Here is a 16,901-nt window from a genome sequence, read left to right as displayed (position 1 = left end):
TAGTATGCTTATACTTAGGAGACAGAAGTTTATTTTGGCATTTGATTTCTCAGTGAATCAACATTTTAGAACCATACGACTTGAAGAATCACTACAGAAAGAATGACTTTTCCTCCTGTGAATATTAAGTATCATAAGTTATAAAGAAAGGAAATGTACATGTTTTTTCTTATCAGGGGATTATTGTGAATTCTTAGTAGCTGACTAGTAGAATCAGGATTATATTTTAAACTTTTATCACCTTATTAAATAAGGAAATTTCATCATAAAATATCTTAGAACACTTTTTGATAATACATCTTAAAGTCAAAGAGTCTTAAAATCAAGACAGTTTCAGAATCATTTGTTCTGATTACTTTATTGAAATTTCTGAATTTATGGAAAGATAGAGGAATGAGGCATTTTAATAGTAACTCTCTGCACTATTTTCTTATGTGGGATTAGCATGGTAGGAGTATACAGTTTCAAGTATTTTGCAAGCAGCTGCCATCACAGAAAAAAGAAGAGCTTGGATTGACTAATGGACTATCAGTTGCCTTGATAATTCCTTGGAACAAGATTGTGACTAGTTGTAGTCACTCTGACAGTTGTTACCACTGTGCCTTTTACTTCTGTCTTTCCTTCCTTAGCCTTTTAATGTTGTGAAATAATTATCTCCAAATGAGCATTTTGAAAATTTGATAAATCATCACAGAAAAATCAAGTATTTACTTTTCAGTTGTTCTTTTTAAGTTCTAGTTTTAAAAATTTACAGCTCTGCCTTTTTGAGCATCCTTTTTGTTCATACTTGGCTTAAAATTTCCGGTACTTTTTTTTCCACTAAGCATCGACCACTTGTAACAATAAAATTATTTATTCTTTTTAAATTCTTATCATCAGCTTTTGTGTCTAATTGTGTATTTCAGAATGGAAATTGGAAAACTGGAAGAGGCAAGATGTCAATCAGGTATTCATTAAATTTAATCATGTTCAAATTTAATATTATCTCCTATAAGAAGTTTAGACAAAGGAGGGAGGATATAGCTCAGTGGTCAAGTGCATGCCTAGCAGGCATGAGGTTCTGGGTTCAATCCTCAGCACCATTAAAAATAAATAAATAAACCTAAGTACCTCCCTCCCCACAAAAGAAGAAGTTTAGACAAAAAAAAAAAAAAAAGAAAAAAAAAGTGTATTAATAGTAATGATGTTAAAGGGTTTTTCTAAAACATTTCAGTTACCAAGGGAAATCCTTTTAGTGCGCATATTTTAACCCCAAGTAATCTTTCTTTCGGCAAAATGAAAAAAGCAGCCTCAAGTAAGACTGAAAGAAGACTCCCTCCAAGTAATACTGGCTAATTAGAGAATTATTATACAAATTGAAACTTGCATGCCTGTTAAATTTTTGTGATTTCTTGTCATGGTTGCCCTGCTTAGTTACTTTAAGCACAGTTCTAGTAAAATCCCATTTATGCATTTCTTTCCTGTTAAATGTCAGTTACCGTTTCTTTTTTATTGACACATGTTTTGTCTTTAATTCTACCCAGAATTTTTACAAATGCAATGGAGAGAAAGTGACAAGAGTGTATAGATTACTCAGCCAGAAACCTTACATTATAAGAAAATACATGGCTGACCTAATCAAGTTAGACCCTTAACATTATCTGTAAATATAAAGCACAGAATTTTCATTGTTGAAGATATGCTGCGTATACAGCCATCGTCACTATTTGTGGAAGGCATGGCATCATTGGTATGTGGCCTCCAGAATGGCAGGAGTATCTTACCTTCTCCAGGTTACCTCACGAGCTGACATTCCCTGCTGTGGTGAATAAACCAAGGTCTAGGACCTCATTTTCAGGCCTGTGACTACAGAAGCCTGTTCTTCCTCAACATCTTAAAAATGGTCTCTTCTCTCAGGGTGGATGCTTATTACCCAGGCAAATGAAAATGTATAGAATCAGATAGCAGTCTATTAATTTGCAATAAAAATCGCTGTCAAAAGGATAGGAACGACTTGAAGTCCATAAAACAAGAACATGTTTTACTTACAGCCAGACTGGGTCATAAGCAAAAACTGACTATAGACTCAGCTATTGCTCTCTGAACACTCCTACATTAGATAAGAATTTCTTTATTCATTCCTTCTGCCAACAGTGTTATGTGTCTGCAATATGTTTAAACATTGTGCAACATTGGCATTAAAACGTTGGAACATTAACACATTAACATTAAACATTGTGTAAGGGATAAAATGATGAGTAAACACAGAAACAATGCAGACACAGTCCCTGCCTTGGGAAGCTTATAGTTTAGGGGTAAGATAAATTTTATCATAGGGGTATGATAAATACAAGTAAATGTAAAATTTAAGCTGTGATAAGGCCCTGCGAAGCCATAAGAGCATAGAGTGGGTGTATCTGGTAGACTGTGTGGTCAGCAAAGGCTTCCTGAGAAGTTGAGGACTGAGAGCTTTCCAGGCAGAGGAGCAACACGTGCACAGAGCTCTGGCAGAGGGCACATGGCATTACAGAAGATCTTGAAGAAAGCAGGGTACAGAGCAACAGAGACCGTGGTGTGATGTGAGGCTGAAGGTAAACACTAGACCACACAGGGCCTCATGGGCCCTATGGACTGAATCCTAAAGCTTGGGGAAGCCCTTGAAGTGTTTGAAGCCTGGAGAGTAACATGATCTGATTTTTTGTGAAAGACCTCCTCTGGCTGCAGCATGGAGGGCAGATCAGAGCGGGCCAACAGTGGATTCTACGGGAAGGAGAGAAGGCAATTGGGAGCCCATTAGAGTTTTCAGTTTTCTATTGGGTGGTACTTAGTAAAGAGATTCAGATAGTAAAAGGTGAAAAGAATTGAGGGCCTGGAACCAAAGTCCAACTTTAAATGAGAACTAAGGAAGGTTATCTGCAAAGGAGCCACAGCGAGATTGGAGACACTCAGTTGGAGACACTAGTGTTTCAGGGGCCCAGAAGTGGGTGGTCTGCACAGTGCTGCTGAGAACTCAGGTAATTAGCCATCACAACAGCACTTGTAGCCACCAGCTAGTGCAGGATTGTTATGTCCCAGGTACTTTATACATTGTGTCTCGTTTGATTCTGCTGTAACTCTGTTAAAGGAGAAACTTTTATTTCTTTTTTTAAACTCATAAGGAAACCGAACATAACCTGCCCAAGGTCTCAGAGATCATAAGCAAGTATTTGAAACTGGGCATTCTGAGATCCAAGCACTTTACTGCCTGAAAAGTTACAAAGACTAATATAAAAACAATCAATTAGATTTAGAGAAATGGAGGTGATTAGCTCTCTAGGGGGAACAGTGTACAGGATGACAAAGAGTTAGAGCGGCCTAAGGAGCGATGGGGAGGTGAGGCGACAGAGACAGAAAGCATGGACAACTCTTCTGGAAATTGGACTTTAACATGGCTATTCAAACAGTATTTGAGGTGTTTTATTTAAAGAGCCTCTTGTGTGGTTTATATCTTTTCTGGACTTCCCTGGCTGGCAAACCAACCTCCTTCTGATACATACTTTATTTATTTTTTTATATATATTTTTTATATATATATTTATTTTATATATATATTTCTCCAGTTAAAGTCTACTGTTGCTATTTTGCTGTCTACTTAAGGCATCCTTTCCATTAATGCTAAAAAATACTGTTACATAAAGTGGTCAAGTTTTTAGCTTCTAGAATAAGTTAGCTTTTTGTTGACACTAGTATGTTTTATATTTGGGGCTCTTAGTGGTTTCTTTTGAAATTTAATTTTTCATAAATTCATGTGCCTCTAGCAAATGACATTTTTAGAGATCAGTATCTCATGTGTATTAAATAAAATTTGAAGGTAATGGATTATAATGAACATCATGGTTATCTTTCAAAATATAGTTGCATTAAATTATTTAATTTCCTTGTTGATATCTGGAGACTTCTTAGAATTGAACTTTTTGGTTTGTAGGCTGACATTGCACCATTAATGGCTTGTCTCATTGGAGTTCCCTTTCCTCTTAATTCAGTGGTAAGGAATAAAATTTTCTTATCGATTCTCAGAAAAAAAAATTATTGTTCAGTAAAATTTACTTTTTATGTGTCTCTAAATAATCTTTGATTACATTGAAGACTGTATTTTCCTTTATGTTTCTTTCTGAACGTGTAACACCTCATAATTGTGTATGTATTATAATGTACAATCTGGAACACAAGCCTAATAAGTTTTCTTTAAAGTCTTTTATTTTCTTAAATGTATATAGATTTTTATCTTTGGATGTTAGTTTTAAGTGATAAAAAGGAGTAAGTAATTTTTTTATTTTAAGCAGCAGAAACTGAATCCATTTAAAGGAAATTTATTCAAAAGATATTGGTGGTTTGCTAAATCAAAGGGATGCTGAAAACCCAGGCTGGGAAATGAACAGGAGCCAAGGGTGCTATGGAAACTCAGGAGGAAGAATCTCACCATTGTCCCATGGCAGGGCCGGTCTGCTCAGGGCACCGACAGGAGGGGGCGGCAGCATTACACCTGTTGGACTCTCTGCACCCTGACTCTCAGGAGTCAGATTCCAGTGCTTGTTACCGTTGGAGTGGTCCAGCCTGGGCTACTTGTCTGCCCTTCAGTAAGGGAAGTCAGGGCCCCGTTAGAGACCCACTGTGCTACACTAATGGGGAGATTTCTCAGCATAGGATAGAAATGCTGTTAAGAATGGGAACTGGATGCTGAACAGCTAGAGAACAAAAAATATCCATTGCCACCAGCCTTTCTTACTAGCTCTTCAAATCAAACTTAAAAAAAAAAAAACTACTGTCCTGACTATACTTCAATTTTAAAAAAAGGAAATAAATAGGAAAAAAATAATGTCATCAACCTCAGAACTCTGAGTAATATGACCCCTGTAGTCTTAAGTATGTATGTATGTGTGTATAACTGAAACAAAAGTTTCACAAAACAGTGCTTACTCTTACTAGGCATTTGTACTCCCATTTTGCTTATTATATCCTTTTTTTTTTTTCTTCTAATTTTAAACATGCTGGCTGTGGCCCACCTTAGTACCTTTTTGTGTGTGCAACAGCTTTTAGTTCATTGCCTACCATACAGTAATCTTTCAACAAATGTCAGGTTTTGTTGAATTTAATTCATCTCTTTTGCTTTATTTACTTTATTATATCTGCTTCATGAGGAAAATAATAGAACATCTATTTCAGTTATGGTTTTTAAAAAGATTTTTTGTTTAATTATTCTCGGAATTTATTCGTCCATTATGTCTTTTCTCTATTGCTTCCTTTGTAAGTCTGTTTTGTTGTATAAGGATAGCCCGAGCTTTGTTGGTACTAATATTAACCCGGTGTTTATTATTTACAGGGAATCCTTCCTGTGGATATATTAAACAGCACTGATCTCTTCAAGGCAGAGAGCATGTTTACCAATGCAGTACAGATTCTTGAACAGTTTAAGGTAAAACGAAACCGCACACAAAAATGGACACTGCTAGTTTTTAAATTGACTATATTAAGTGAAAATATTTGATTTTGTGTTTTAAAAAGTGATTTTCTATAATTTATTATCTTTAAATTTTGTGTATTTGAATAGTGTAAAAAAGTTTCACATGTCTGAGGTACAGGTTCCATGAATCAGTCTGAGGGGGGAGAATTACCTTTGAGGAGAGTCCCTAGTTGTTAGCCTACCACATATGCTTATAAAACCTCAAACAAGTCTTTATCAGTGGAGTTTGCCCCGTAGAAGTAGTATCAGAGGTTGCAATATTTCTTGTCATTCTATATACATTATGATATGTGTTAAGAACTTAAAGAAGTGACCGTGTAACTGAAACTTTCTGTTATTCTTGATAGTGTTAATGCAGCTTGACTTATTTTGTTTCTTAAGAGTTAAAAAAGTATAGTTTAATTACATTCGAGTATGTCATTTTGCAGGCTTGGTGTGCTTAATAATCAACTTATTATGATGGTACGATAATGTTAAATTTTTCTTTAAATATTTATGAAATAATATAGTAGTAACACAATATCCCGTTTATTTTCAAAGTAGTTAACTATCTCAGAAGAACCATTTTCATGGATGTTTATATTTCAAAATGAAATTAGTTAATTTTTTTCTCATTTATAATATAAAATATTTTCATACTTGGTTCCCAGGTGAAAATGACTCAGAAAAAAGAAGCCACTTTACCATTTTTATTTACACCATTTAAGTAAGTTTCTTATTTTTTTAAATTAATTTGTAGGAGTTTGTATTTAATTAATTTGAATACTTGACCCGATAGATTAGTTACTTAGGAACTTTTTCTTTATTGTATACTTTAGAGCAATCTCCCAAATGAAAGCCTCTTCTATTATTTTATAAATAATGAACCAGATGCTGCATACCTTTGAATGGCTGGTCGAGGAAATACAGGGAAGCAGAGATACAGGAAACATTTAGGATAGGAAATGTTTAGGACTTGACAGGAAAGGTGTAGGGATTCTTGGCTCGGTTGATTGGGAAGATGTTCATGCCACTGTGGCTTATAGAAGAATGAAGGGCTGCTATACGAGGCAAGGATGAATGTTACTGAGTTCAACTTACATTTGAAGATACCAGTTAACTAGTTAGGAAGAGAGACTTGGATCTCAAGATGGAGATGAGAGTTGGTTATGAAGATTTTAGAGCCATCGGCATAAAGATGGTAGTAGAAACTGTTACACATTTAGGAGGCTCCAGGGAAAATGTGGAAAGTGGCAGGAAATGGCTAGTGATACAGTTCTGGGAAACACTGGCAACTCCTTGGGCAAAGAAGAGAGCAGATTTTGGTGGGCAGCAGATTTTGTCGTTCCAAATCCTGGAAAGATGTATTTTCCTTGAACTGGAATGTGTAAATTTGAGTCACAAACCTAGCTCTGCACCACTGACTTAGGTGGCTTTACTCAATCTCCTTGGACTTCATTTGCAATTAGCATGGATTCACATTTAATTAGGGAGGATTTTGCTCTTGACCAAAATAAGTAGAAGTTGTTTGAAATCTGGTTGGTAGGGATGTGAGTGAATGACTTCACTGGAATTATTTTTGCCAATTTATGTAGCAGTTGTGTGGTATTCATAAACTGGAAACTGTTGCCCTCTGAGTCATGTGATTGTATGCTTGTCTGTGTTTGTGTTTGTGTGTGTGTGTGTGTGTGTGTGTGTATAGGAGAGCAAAAACAAAGCAAAATTAGGATTTTGTAAGTTATGATCATATGAAATTAATTATATATGTCAAAGGTAGAATTTATCTTTGAGGAGTGTCCCTAATATATATATAAAGACTAGAAGGCAAGTCTTTATCAATTGGAATTTGCACCATATTATATCATTTAGATATCATATGCATCTGTTTGTTTATAATGTAGTGGTATAATCAAACTGCAACAAAATAAATAAATAAATGAACAAGAAATATATTATCAGTTCTTCGTTTGAAGGAAATACACAGGACATTGAAAGTAACTGAGGGTTACTTTAGTTCAGCTACTTTAGAAAGAATGATCATGGAAACACTCTTCTGCAGGGGGTTTGTGTGCATACTGCCCACCTTTGTCCACTTGGCCTAGGGGTGACCATGAACTTCTGCTTTCATGTTCAACATCTGCCCGCAGAACCACTGCTAGCTCTGTGTCACCTGGGGGCCCAACAGAATGATTGATTCCCACCCACTGGCTCACCCACCGTACCTCAGACTGGCTGAAAATCACCATTTGCCGAAAGCCTGCAGTATGACCAAAAAAGCCTAAGATAAAACCAAGATTGACTGATGAGGAAATAGATCATTGAAGGAACAGAAAAGAGCTTAAAAATACTAAAATCCTCAGAAATGTCTGAGAATATTGTACCCATAAAACAAAAAGCAGCACAAACTTTACAAAATGAGAAAGTACAGGATGCATTTTTTTAAAATGGGAAATGCAACTAAAAATTTACAGAATGATAAATTGTACAGAAATGATCCAAATGGGAGGTAAATCCCCCACATTAGGATAGGAAGTCAACCTCAAATGAAATGAAGAGAATTTTAAGTAATATATGGATTTAGCAAGAAGCTGGAGGTAACACTGGAAGGCATACATTTCTTCATCCCCCGTGTATCGGACACTTCAGGGAAAAGGAGACATTTCAAACTGTACAAGAAGGCATACTTCAAATATGAAGCAACCTAAGATGTGACATGATTTTGAACAATTGTTGGGCATATAAGAAAGGAAATTCACTTGAATATTAGCATGTAGATCAAGGCTTCAATGAAATAGATGAGAAAATTTAATTGTTGCTTAAAACGTTGCTACTCAATGAACAGTATTTAAGTATAATCATAATAATGTAAACATTGGTTTTCAGCTTTTAGAGTCAAACGTTAGACAAAGCAAGGAGGACTTAATAATGATTATAGAATAGAATGCAAATGTTACCAACCTTGACAATGTATAAGGCTACAGGTTGGGAGGCAGAGGGGGAAAGAAATATAAATGGAATATTAGTGGTGCTGTTGTCCTCATAAAATAGGATGTGGAGATTCCAGCTACAGTGGAGAGAGTGAAATAGAGGTTTAGGTGTTAGATTAATAGTGACCAACATAGCCAACAGAGGAGGTGAAAATAGTAATAAACCATGCTGAGGTAGGAGACAGCAGGAGCAGGCTCAGCGGGGAGCCAACAGCAGGTGCCTCAGGTCATCAAGTCAAGAAATAGTAATAAAAGCATATTATTAAGAAAAATGAAGGCAACTACCAGAATAACAAAAATCAGACACATGTAAAAGTTTTTATCTCTGGGTCGGGGAACTGGGCTGAGAAGGGTAGGGCGGAGATGTATTGGTTGTCATTATGCCCTCTGTACTGTTTTGGTTTTTAAAAAAATTATATGTATAAATTGCTTTGATAAAACATATGTTAAAAAAGAAATGAAAAATAGGTATCTTAATCGTTGGCATGGATCATAAAATCATAAAAGTTATGGGCACAGATAAAAAAAATGTATCCTTCGCTATAAATTTTAGAGTTATCCCGTTGAGTTATATAAAAAAATTCTTTGGTTATTACACTATATTTAGGAAGCAATTTGGGGAGAATTGAGATTTTTACAGTACTGAACATCATTATCCAACATTTATTTATATCTTCTGTTACGTCCCTAAGCAAAATTTTATCATTTCCCCCCACAATATGTGTTTCTCATTATTTTATTCCTGGATATTTTATGTCTATTATGAGTAGTATCCTGCTTTTCCTATGACGTATGTTCAGTGTACCAGGAAGCACAGTTGTCATTTATCATCCGAGTACAATGGACTCTTTTTTTTTTTCTAATCCAGTGAGTGAGTTCCATTTCTGCATCATCTCTTTCCTTCCAGTTACCTTTATATATACACTTAATATCAGCATTGTCCACTTAGAAACTGTATCAAGTAATTATTGGCACATAAACATCATAAAAGATGGAAGAATACTGTCGTCACACATCCTTTTTGCAAAACAGCTCAGATTCTTGTTACAAGGAATTGTTCAATGAAGTCCTTCTCTCTTGAATAAATACTATTTCCTTTTTCTTCTTAGAAATATATTCACTAATCAATTAAGTCTCAGAAAATTTATCTAAGATATTGACAGCTGAAAATTCAGTCTTGAGATTTTACTTGTATACATGATCAATTTCACCAGCATCACTAGATTTTAGTTTAATGGTATCTCTTAACCATTCTTCCATTGTCTTAGTCTTTTCTAGCATGAATAATTGATGAATAATATAATAGTTCCTAAGGTGATGAAATAGCAAATGTATCAAGACAAAGGAAAAACAAGATTACTAAGATCTTATCTTAGACTAGTAAAAGGGTCCAGTAGATTCATATGGTAACTGAATTTCCTATTTTATCCTATTCTTTAAAAAAAGTAAATTTTATCTTTGATATTTTAGAGCCCTCTAAGAAAGAATATAAATCATGAAATATTCATTATGACGAATAGAATTGCTCAAAAAACCCTCAAAGCTAAAATTCAGTTTGCTGGACCTTGATGCTATGCTAAGGAATGACCAGCAGGTGGCGCTACACGACTGGAAGAGGCATAAAAGCTTGGCTACGTGTGAAAGTACCTTATAGGAGGAAAAACACTTTGAATTTGAAAACTATGTACTATAGAGGCCACAGTAAGATAAGAAAAACATTCAAAGAAAAAATTTACATTAAATGAAAAAAGAATAAGTCTCTTAAGAGATACTTTGCAAACAAATGAATAGGAAGGAGCTATTATACCTTGCCAATAGAAGCCAAAACATCTGTTATATTTTATTTAAAAATCACTATATAAATTAAGGGAACTTAAATAAACTTTAACAAAATGTTTTAATGTATTTTCTACTAAAGTGATAAAAGATACTTTGGTTCTCTTTAATATATTTATTTCTTTTAGTCTGATATGGAGTAAAGTTCCTTCCTTAGCCCAAATTTCAATATTGGTTTTAATGTGAATCTTTCTACCACTTCACCTATCTGATTTATTGTTTACTAAAAATGCAATCTTCTGCTTCAAACCTGAAATTCTTCTTTTAAAAAAAAGAACTTTCATACATCACACACCTACATAGGAAAATGTTCATTTACTCTATTATGACATGAAAGATGATATATGATTCTACATCATTGGTCAGTCTAAAGAAATACAAATTATTCTAGAAATAATTTTTATCTTGCTTTTTTTGTCTTTGTCTTAATATATTTTTTTCTTTAAATAGACATTATGAAAAGGCATGGAGTAGCTACCATTAGGTATCTCTAAAATGTCATGTGTAAATATAAGTGAAATAACTTTGTAATAAAAATCTGAGTGAAGAAGATACAATACTTCAAATGGCAGCATTTTAAGGCGATTTCACCCTCCAAACACTAGCTCACCCTGAATAATTGATTATGAAATTCTTGATAATCCTAAAACATGATTTAGGTTAGTCTACAATGTTCAAATAACTGGAAAACAGACGGCACAATAGCAATCACTACAAAGAAGTGTACACAATTAGTATTTATTTCTCTTTGCTTTTTAGTTAAGATAACAGATTCTTTTAAAATTTGATATTTTCAATATGAAAGATTGAGTCAATGAAGGAAAGTTTCTCATACAAATTACTCTGTAGAAAGGTTGTGTTGCCACTATCATCAAATATTCTGCCAAATTCTGTCTCTCCTCCCTCTCTGAGATGCCAATTACATATATACATACTCCTGTTCACAATGACATGTTTGGTTGGCTTTTTTAATGTCTTTTCTGGCTGCTTTTCAAGGTTCAAGGAAAATATTTTCCACTGACCTATCTTCTGGCACATCAGATCTCTCTTCTGCTTTGTGTAGTTTACTTCTTTTGAGTTCTTAATCTCAGATATTGCCCTTTTTTTTTTTCTCAATTCTAGGATTTCCATTTCCGTTTACTTAAAAAGTAGATCCCAGTTATTTGCCGAAATTTGTCCTATTCTTTGTTATTGAATATATTAACCTCAAGTACTTTAAAGTCTATACCTGATACCATCAATAACCATATTGCTTGTGAGTTTATTTCTGTTGTCCTTTTCAGTTGGTCCCGTTGCTGAGTCTGGTAGTTTTGAAATGACTGCATATCATTACAGATGCCCAGATTCTCAGCCTTCTCCCTTGTGTAGGGATGCCCGAAGGGTTACAGTTTGTAGAATCCTGGATTACTTCTCTGTGGTTTCCTTCTCTCTAGGGTCTGAGCCCTTCAATTCTTGAATTCTAAGCAGCTCTCTAGTACCTTAAAGTTTATTTTTAATTTTGTTTTATCAAGCTTTCTGATTGTTCCTGGTGGGAGCATTGCTGTGCTCAAGCTTCTCCATCATAGCCAGAAACTATGGTTAAATTTTAATGTTTTAATTATTTTACTAAAATTAAGAAAAACCTAGTTAGTAAAATGTGATTGGAAAAATAATACATAGTCACAATACAAATCTCACAAATGATAATAAAAAGTTCCCGTGCCTGTGTTCCAGTCTTAGCAGTCTTCCTGGAGGCAAAGTTGCAGCTTCTTATGCATCTGTCTATATATATCAAGTGTACAGATGTATGTGTATGTATATATCCCTTTTGCTAATATATTTTAAATTTTAATTACAGAATTCTTCAAGCATGCTGAAAAGAATAGAGAATATAACAAAAATCCTTGTACCTATAGTCCAGGTTTAAGAAATGTTAACATTTTACAATATTTCTTTGGATCCTCTTTTTTTCTTAAGAAATAAAATGGTGTCATATACTTGAAGCCCTATTTTTAAAATTTACCAAGTTTAAAAAATAATTCTCTTTTTTTCCATTCTGTCTGATTTTCAAGATTTATGATCCGTGTTGACACATGCAGATCCCCTTTACTCATTTTAGTGTATATGTGGTATTCCTATGATTATTCCTTTGCCAACCCCCCTTGTTTTGTTGTTGTTATTTATTTTGTCTTTCTTACATAGAGCTTAAAATACTGCACCTTGTATTCTTGACTTTTCATTTCTCATAATACTTCTTTGTTTTAAATATGTGATACTAAGACTTATTTTGCACCCCTTCACAACTTATGGAAAACTAACAAAAAATGCATAGGGAACAAGTTTATGAGTCTTTAATGTCATAATGCTATAGTGAGATTTGTACGGAACATTTTGATGAATTCCAGACATATTTTGAAACTTTGGTATGTCCCAAGGTTTAAAACAGTTCACTTAGAAAAATATGAATTACACTGATCTGGTTTCCTTGCCTAAGTCCTCTCTATATAACATAATATTTCATATATAACTTGTAATTAATGTAATTAACAAATATTTCTCTTTAAAAATGTTTCTTCTCTCATTTTTTTTTAAGTCTTCACTTGAGAACACAAATTAGCTTAAGTAATTTAGTCTGGACAAACCTTTTTTTCATCTTTTTATTTAGTATAGCAAATTGTAAGGTACTTTAAGAATGACAATGTATATTCTTTTATTTTTCTTCCTTTTTTGGTTTTGTAATATTTTGATAGCATTTTAATCAGTTAAGATTTATCAATTCATTTTATGTGCTTTATACCTCGCTAAGTATTATTGATATTAATGGAAATAATTAATGGCCCACATGGAGGTTAAAACTTAATTGAAGAGAAATGAATTGATCATTAGACCACACTAAAGTGCTGATGGTGTGATGTGAGATTTGGAGTGGACCGTAAAGGATGATGAAGATTTGATTTTGGATAGCAGAGAGGGGAGGATCTTTATGAACAATAACTCAGATGAGAATGCAAGACCAGTGAAGAATGAAGAGTTTAACTGTTTTATAGCTGAGGGGATATATTTGGGATAAGTGGGAAATTAAGTAGAATAGGAGGAGAGAGCTGTCAGTAGTCCGGGTAGTTTAGAATTAATGAAGTAGACAATAAGATACCCATATCAATTTAAAGTACATTAGAAGATGAAATCAGTATTTTAGGAATCAAAGTGGATCAGAGCAAGGAGAGGGAGCTCAACAAGAAGGGTTGTATGAAACTGGAAAATTTATCTTCAAAGAATGCCTGTGCTCTCTGGCCCAGTGATTCCATTTTTAAGACTTCTAGGACGATATTCTAAAATGTGTGGTGTCTGATGGACAGAGAACTGGATCATGGCAAATGTTTTGAAATAACTTGTTTTTCTGTCATGTGTTCTTGGTTCCTGGTACCTTTTCCTCCAAACCCCAGTGAGTCCAGGGGTGGGGACTTTTTACTACAGTTTGACTGAGTGTTTGGCTTCCCATGAGTTGAAAAATCTGAGATCCCTTGGGGTAGGCTCAGATACTTAACCAGGGGCTCTGTACCACTCTAGAGGGTTTGTAGATGAGCTTCTGGGGTTCATGAATTTTCTGAAATTATATGTAAGATTTGGATTATGTTTATTTTCTAGAGAGAGTTTCAGATTCTGAAAGATGTCTGTGACCCCACCCAAATTAATAACATTGCTTAAAAGGTGTACTTCCTGCGAGTCTCCATCTTTTCTCTTTAGAAGGTGCTGAAACCAAGTAGAGAAAAGATAAGTGATTATCTGTTGAACCATATGAAATTGCCAAAATTTAATTCAGTAGTTTTTGGCATACAAAAACATCAGTTTCATATGATCCAACCTAATATGTCCTTAAATAACTTTTTCACACTTTTAAAATGTAAAGGTATTCACTTTAGGAATGTAGGTTCTAGTCAAGCAGTGTATGTTCAATTTTGTGTTTAAATGTACTTACTTAAAAATTACTTATGCAGTATTAGGAGTGTTTCTCCTGTATATTTAAGGTTTCTACTGTGGTAAAACAAGACAAGGAAATGGTGAAAAGAGAAATGAAAAATAGGGGAACCAAAAAATGTGCATATATTTTATATTTGTATATAAATACAAAAAAAGCAGATAGGTTCAAATTGTTCACTGACTTTAATTGTTGGTTAAGCTCTGCCTGGATCTCTTCGATAATGAAAATTCTCAGGCCCTGTCTGGCTCAGAGGTTTAAAGTTCCAAAACAAATCTAGTCTGTTGTGTCTAGCATGAAAGAGGGCTAAGCATTGTAACCCAGACCACTCGTTTCCTGTTCCATTAATTACATTGATTTAATCAGAATACCTTTGTTAGCCAGAATATTACATTTCTTCCAGTGGTGCCAGTGATGTATTATACGACTGTCCTGAGTGGAGTTTGGCAGTTGAAACTTTGAGTCAGAAAAACCAAATTTAACTATAAGCCATTTATTGGAAGAATTCAGATAACCAGCAGTGATACAGTTTAGCTTGGAGTTTGTTCATTTGTCTCTTTCTTTCTTTTCTCAATTTTCACCATCCTTTTATTTTCAATCAAGCAAAAAAAAGAAAGAAAAGAAAACAGAAAAAGAAAGAAAGAAAGAAAAGAAAGAAAGAAAGGAAAGGAAGGAAGGAAGGAAGGAAGGAAGGAAGGAAGGAAGGAAGGAAGGAAGGAAGAAAGAAAGAAAGAAAGAAAGAAAGAAAGAAAGAAAGAAAGAAAGAAAGAAAGAAAGAAAGAAAGAAAGAAAGAGAGAGGGAGGGAGGGAGGGAGGGAGGGAGGGAGGGAGGAAGGAAGGAAGGAAGGAAGGAAGGAAGGAAGGAAGGAAGGAAGGAAGAAATGTAATTGAAATGAGGAAACATTTTAAACCTAAACCCTTTTTTTTTCTTTTGTAGGTTGCTTTCTGATTCTAAACAGATGAACATTTTAAGAAAAGCAAGGTCTTATATAAAACAGAAAAAGTATGATGAAGCAGTAAGTATGCAGACCTTGTGTATGTAAATAGCTGATCCTTCAGGTATGGGGAGAGGCAGGGATGGTGATGGAGAGCAAAGTGGGCAGGCTGGGGAGCTTTCCTGAACACTCAAGGAAGGGTTGAATTTCCTAAGTAGCTGATATAGCCATGGACATCCATCTCTTATTTCAGATCATGTTATAGGTAAATGTTTTTAGGTTAAAACTGGAGATGAACAATTGCCATTTTCTGTAATGAGAAAGTATATTCCAAGCTTCTGTCACCCTACTTATGCAGAATTTTTAGAATGTTGACGTATTTGTACATTGGGAATTAGCTTCATGCTATTAGAAGTCTAATGATTCGTATTGAAGCTTTGACTTTTCCAAGCTCCTACCCTGCTATGTTTTTCATTAATTTTCTCTTTGTTGAATGGTCATATAATTTTAAAGAAAGAAAGAATTCTATTTCAGTTTCTAAAATTGCCTAAATAATACCATGCATTTCTCATGCTTATTTTTGTTACGATTTTATAATGGCAAACTATCCTTCCTCTCTAAAATATTAAGCTATTTTAATAATGTTTTATAGCTGAATTAGGTAATCTGATATGAGAAAGTCAAATGGTATAAATGTGGACATCTCTGTTACTTGGAAACTATATTAGCCATTTCCTTCTTATGTCATCTGAGAATAATTTCCACAAAATGAATCATTTAAAATCAGTACACATCTCATGGATAGTTTACATTTAAAGTGTCCTTATCAAGATTTAAAAATTAATTTTATTCAGGGATTTTTCTTATGCTTTGCAAGAAAGATCCATGAATAATCAAAATGTTTTTGATCTGTCATTTACAGTTACTCTAATTTTAATAATTCTCTTTCCTTTGAAACTTAAATTTTCTTATTCTTTCTGGGTTGCAAGTTACATTTTTCTTTCTCCATAGGTCTCCCTTTGCAAGGAGCTGATTAATCTTTCATTGAAAGGATTGTCCTATTATCACACTTACGACAGATTCTTCTTGGCCTTCAACGTTGTTCTCGGTTTTGTGGGATGGATATCTTACGCTTCTTTGTTGATCATCAAGTCTCACTGCAACCTTACCAGAAGTGTTGGTAAAGAAGTCAAGGTATGTTCAGAAAATATAATGAAGATTCAGATGATGGTGTAAAATCACTAGGACTGAGGGAAGAAATTGAAGCAAATCAACTGTAATGAGTTCGTATAATGTGCATTTTGTACTAAGCTAACTCTTTTGTGTGCTTTTGTTGTATTAGGTCTTTTTCTCAGTGATCTTTATTTCTTTAGTTTGGAAAAAGGTGTGTCAATAACAACCATCCCGTAACTTAAGAAGGCTACGAAGATAACTATAACTTAAATTCACCTATGTCACTAACTGTTGATTTTCTGTTTATTTTTATAATTATTTAGCATGTTATAAGTATTCCATATCTTTGTACAATAAAGGTGGTCAGAAAACTACTTAAAAGTGATATATTTAACTTTATCTGATATTGAGTTTAGCAGTTGGAAAGAAAGAAAATCACTTACTCCAAATATTCCTTTTTTTTTTAAGTAATACATGTTTTTCTGAAATTATCCTTACCTATTTTATCTTTCTAAAATTCTGAAGTACAGATTTCCAGAACTTTCTACTTATCCTCA

At 34.1% G+C, this 16,901-nt stretch overlaps 1 protein-coding gene across 2 annotated transcripts in view; it reads left to right on the top strand.

Moving 5' to 3' along the window:
• Nucleotides 1-16,901, top strand: part of PIGN (phosphatidylinositol glycan anchor biosynthesis class N) — an 86,291-nt gene that overhangs the window by 22,190 nt on the left and 47,200 nt on the right. Inside the window, exons 10-15 of one of the 2 annotated variants that reach the window (XM_010979988.3) lie at nt 906-946; nt 3,944-4,003; nt 5,339-5,431; nt 6,130-6,185; nt 15,174-15,252; nt 16,183-16,365. In XM_010979988.3, coding sequence (XP_010978290.2) covers nt 906-946; nt 3,944-4,003; nt 5,339-5,431; nt 6,130-6,185; nt 15,174-15,252; nt 16,183-16,365 — 512 coding nt within the window. The remainder of the gene's footprint in view (nt 1-905; nt 947-3,943; nt 4,004-5,338; nt 5,432-6,129; nt 6,186-15,173; nt 15,253-16,182; nt 16,366-16,901) is intronic. The other variant, XM_031441803.2, reaches the window with a different exon arrangement.

Source organism: Camelus dromedarius, chromosome 28 (genome assembly GCF_036321535.1).
Source record: "Camelus dromedarius isolate mCamDro1 chromosome 28, mCamDro1.pat, whole genome shotgun sequence".
Taxonomy (NCBI): domain Eukaryota; kingdom Metazoa; phylum Chordata; class Mammalia; order Artiodactyla; family Camelidae; genus Camelus; species Camelus dromedarius.
The sequence above is the reverse complement of the archived record's forward strand: the minus strand, read 5'-3'. Positions and strand labels throughout refer to the sequence as shown.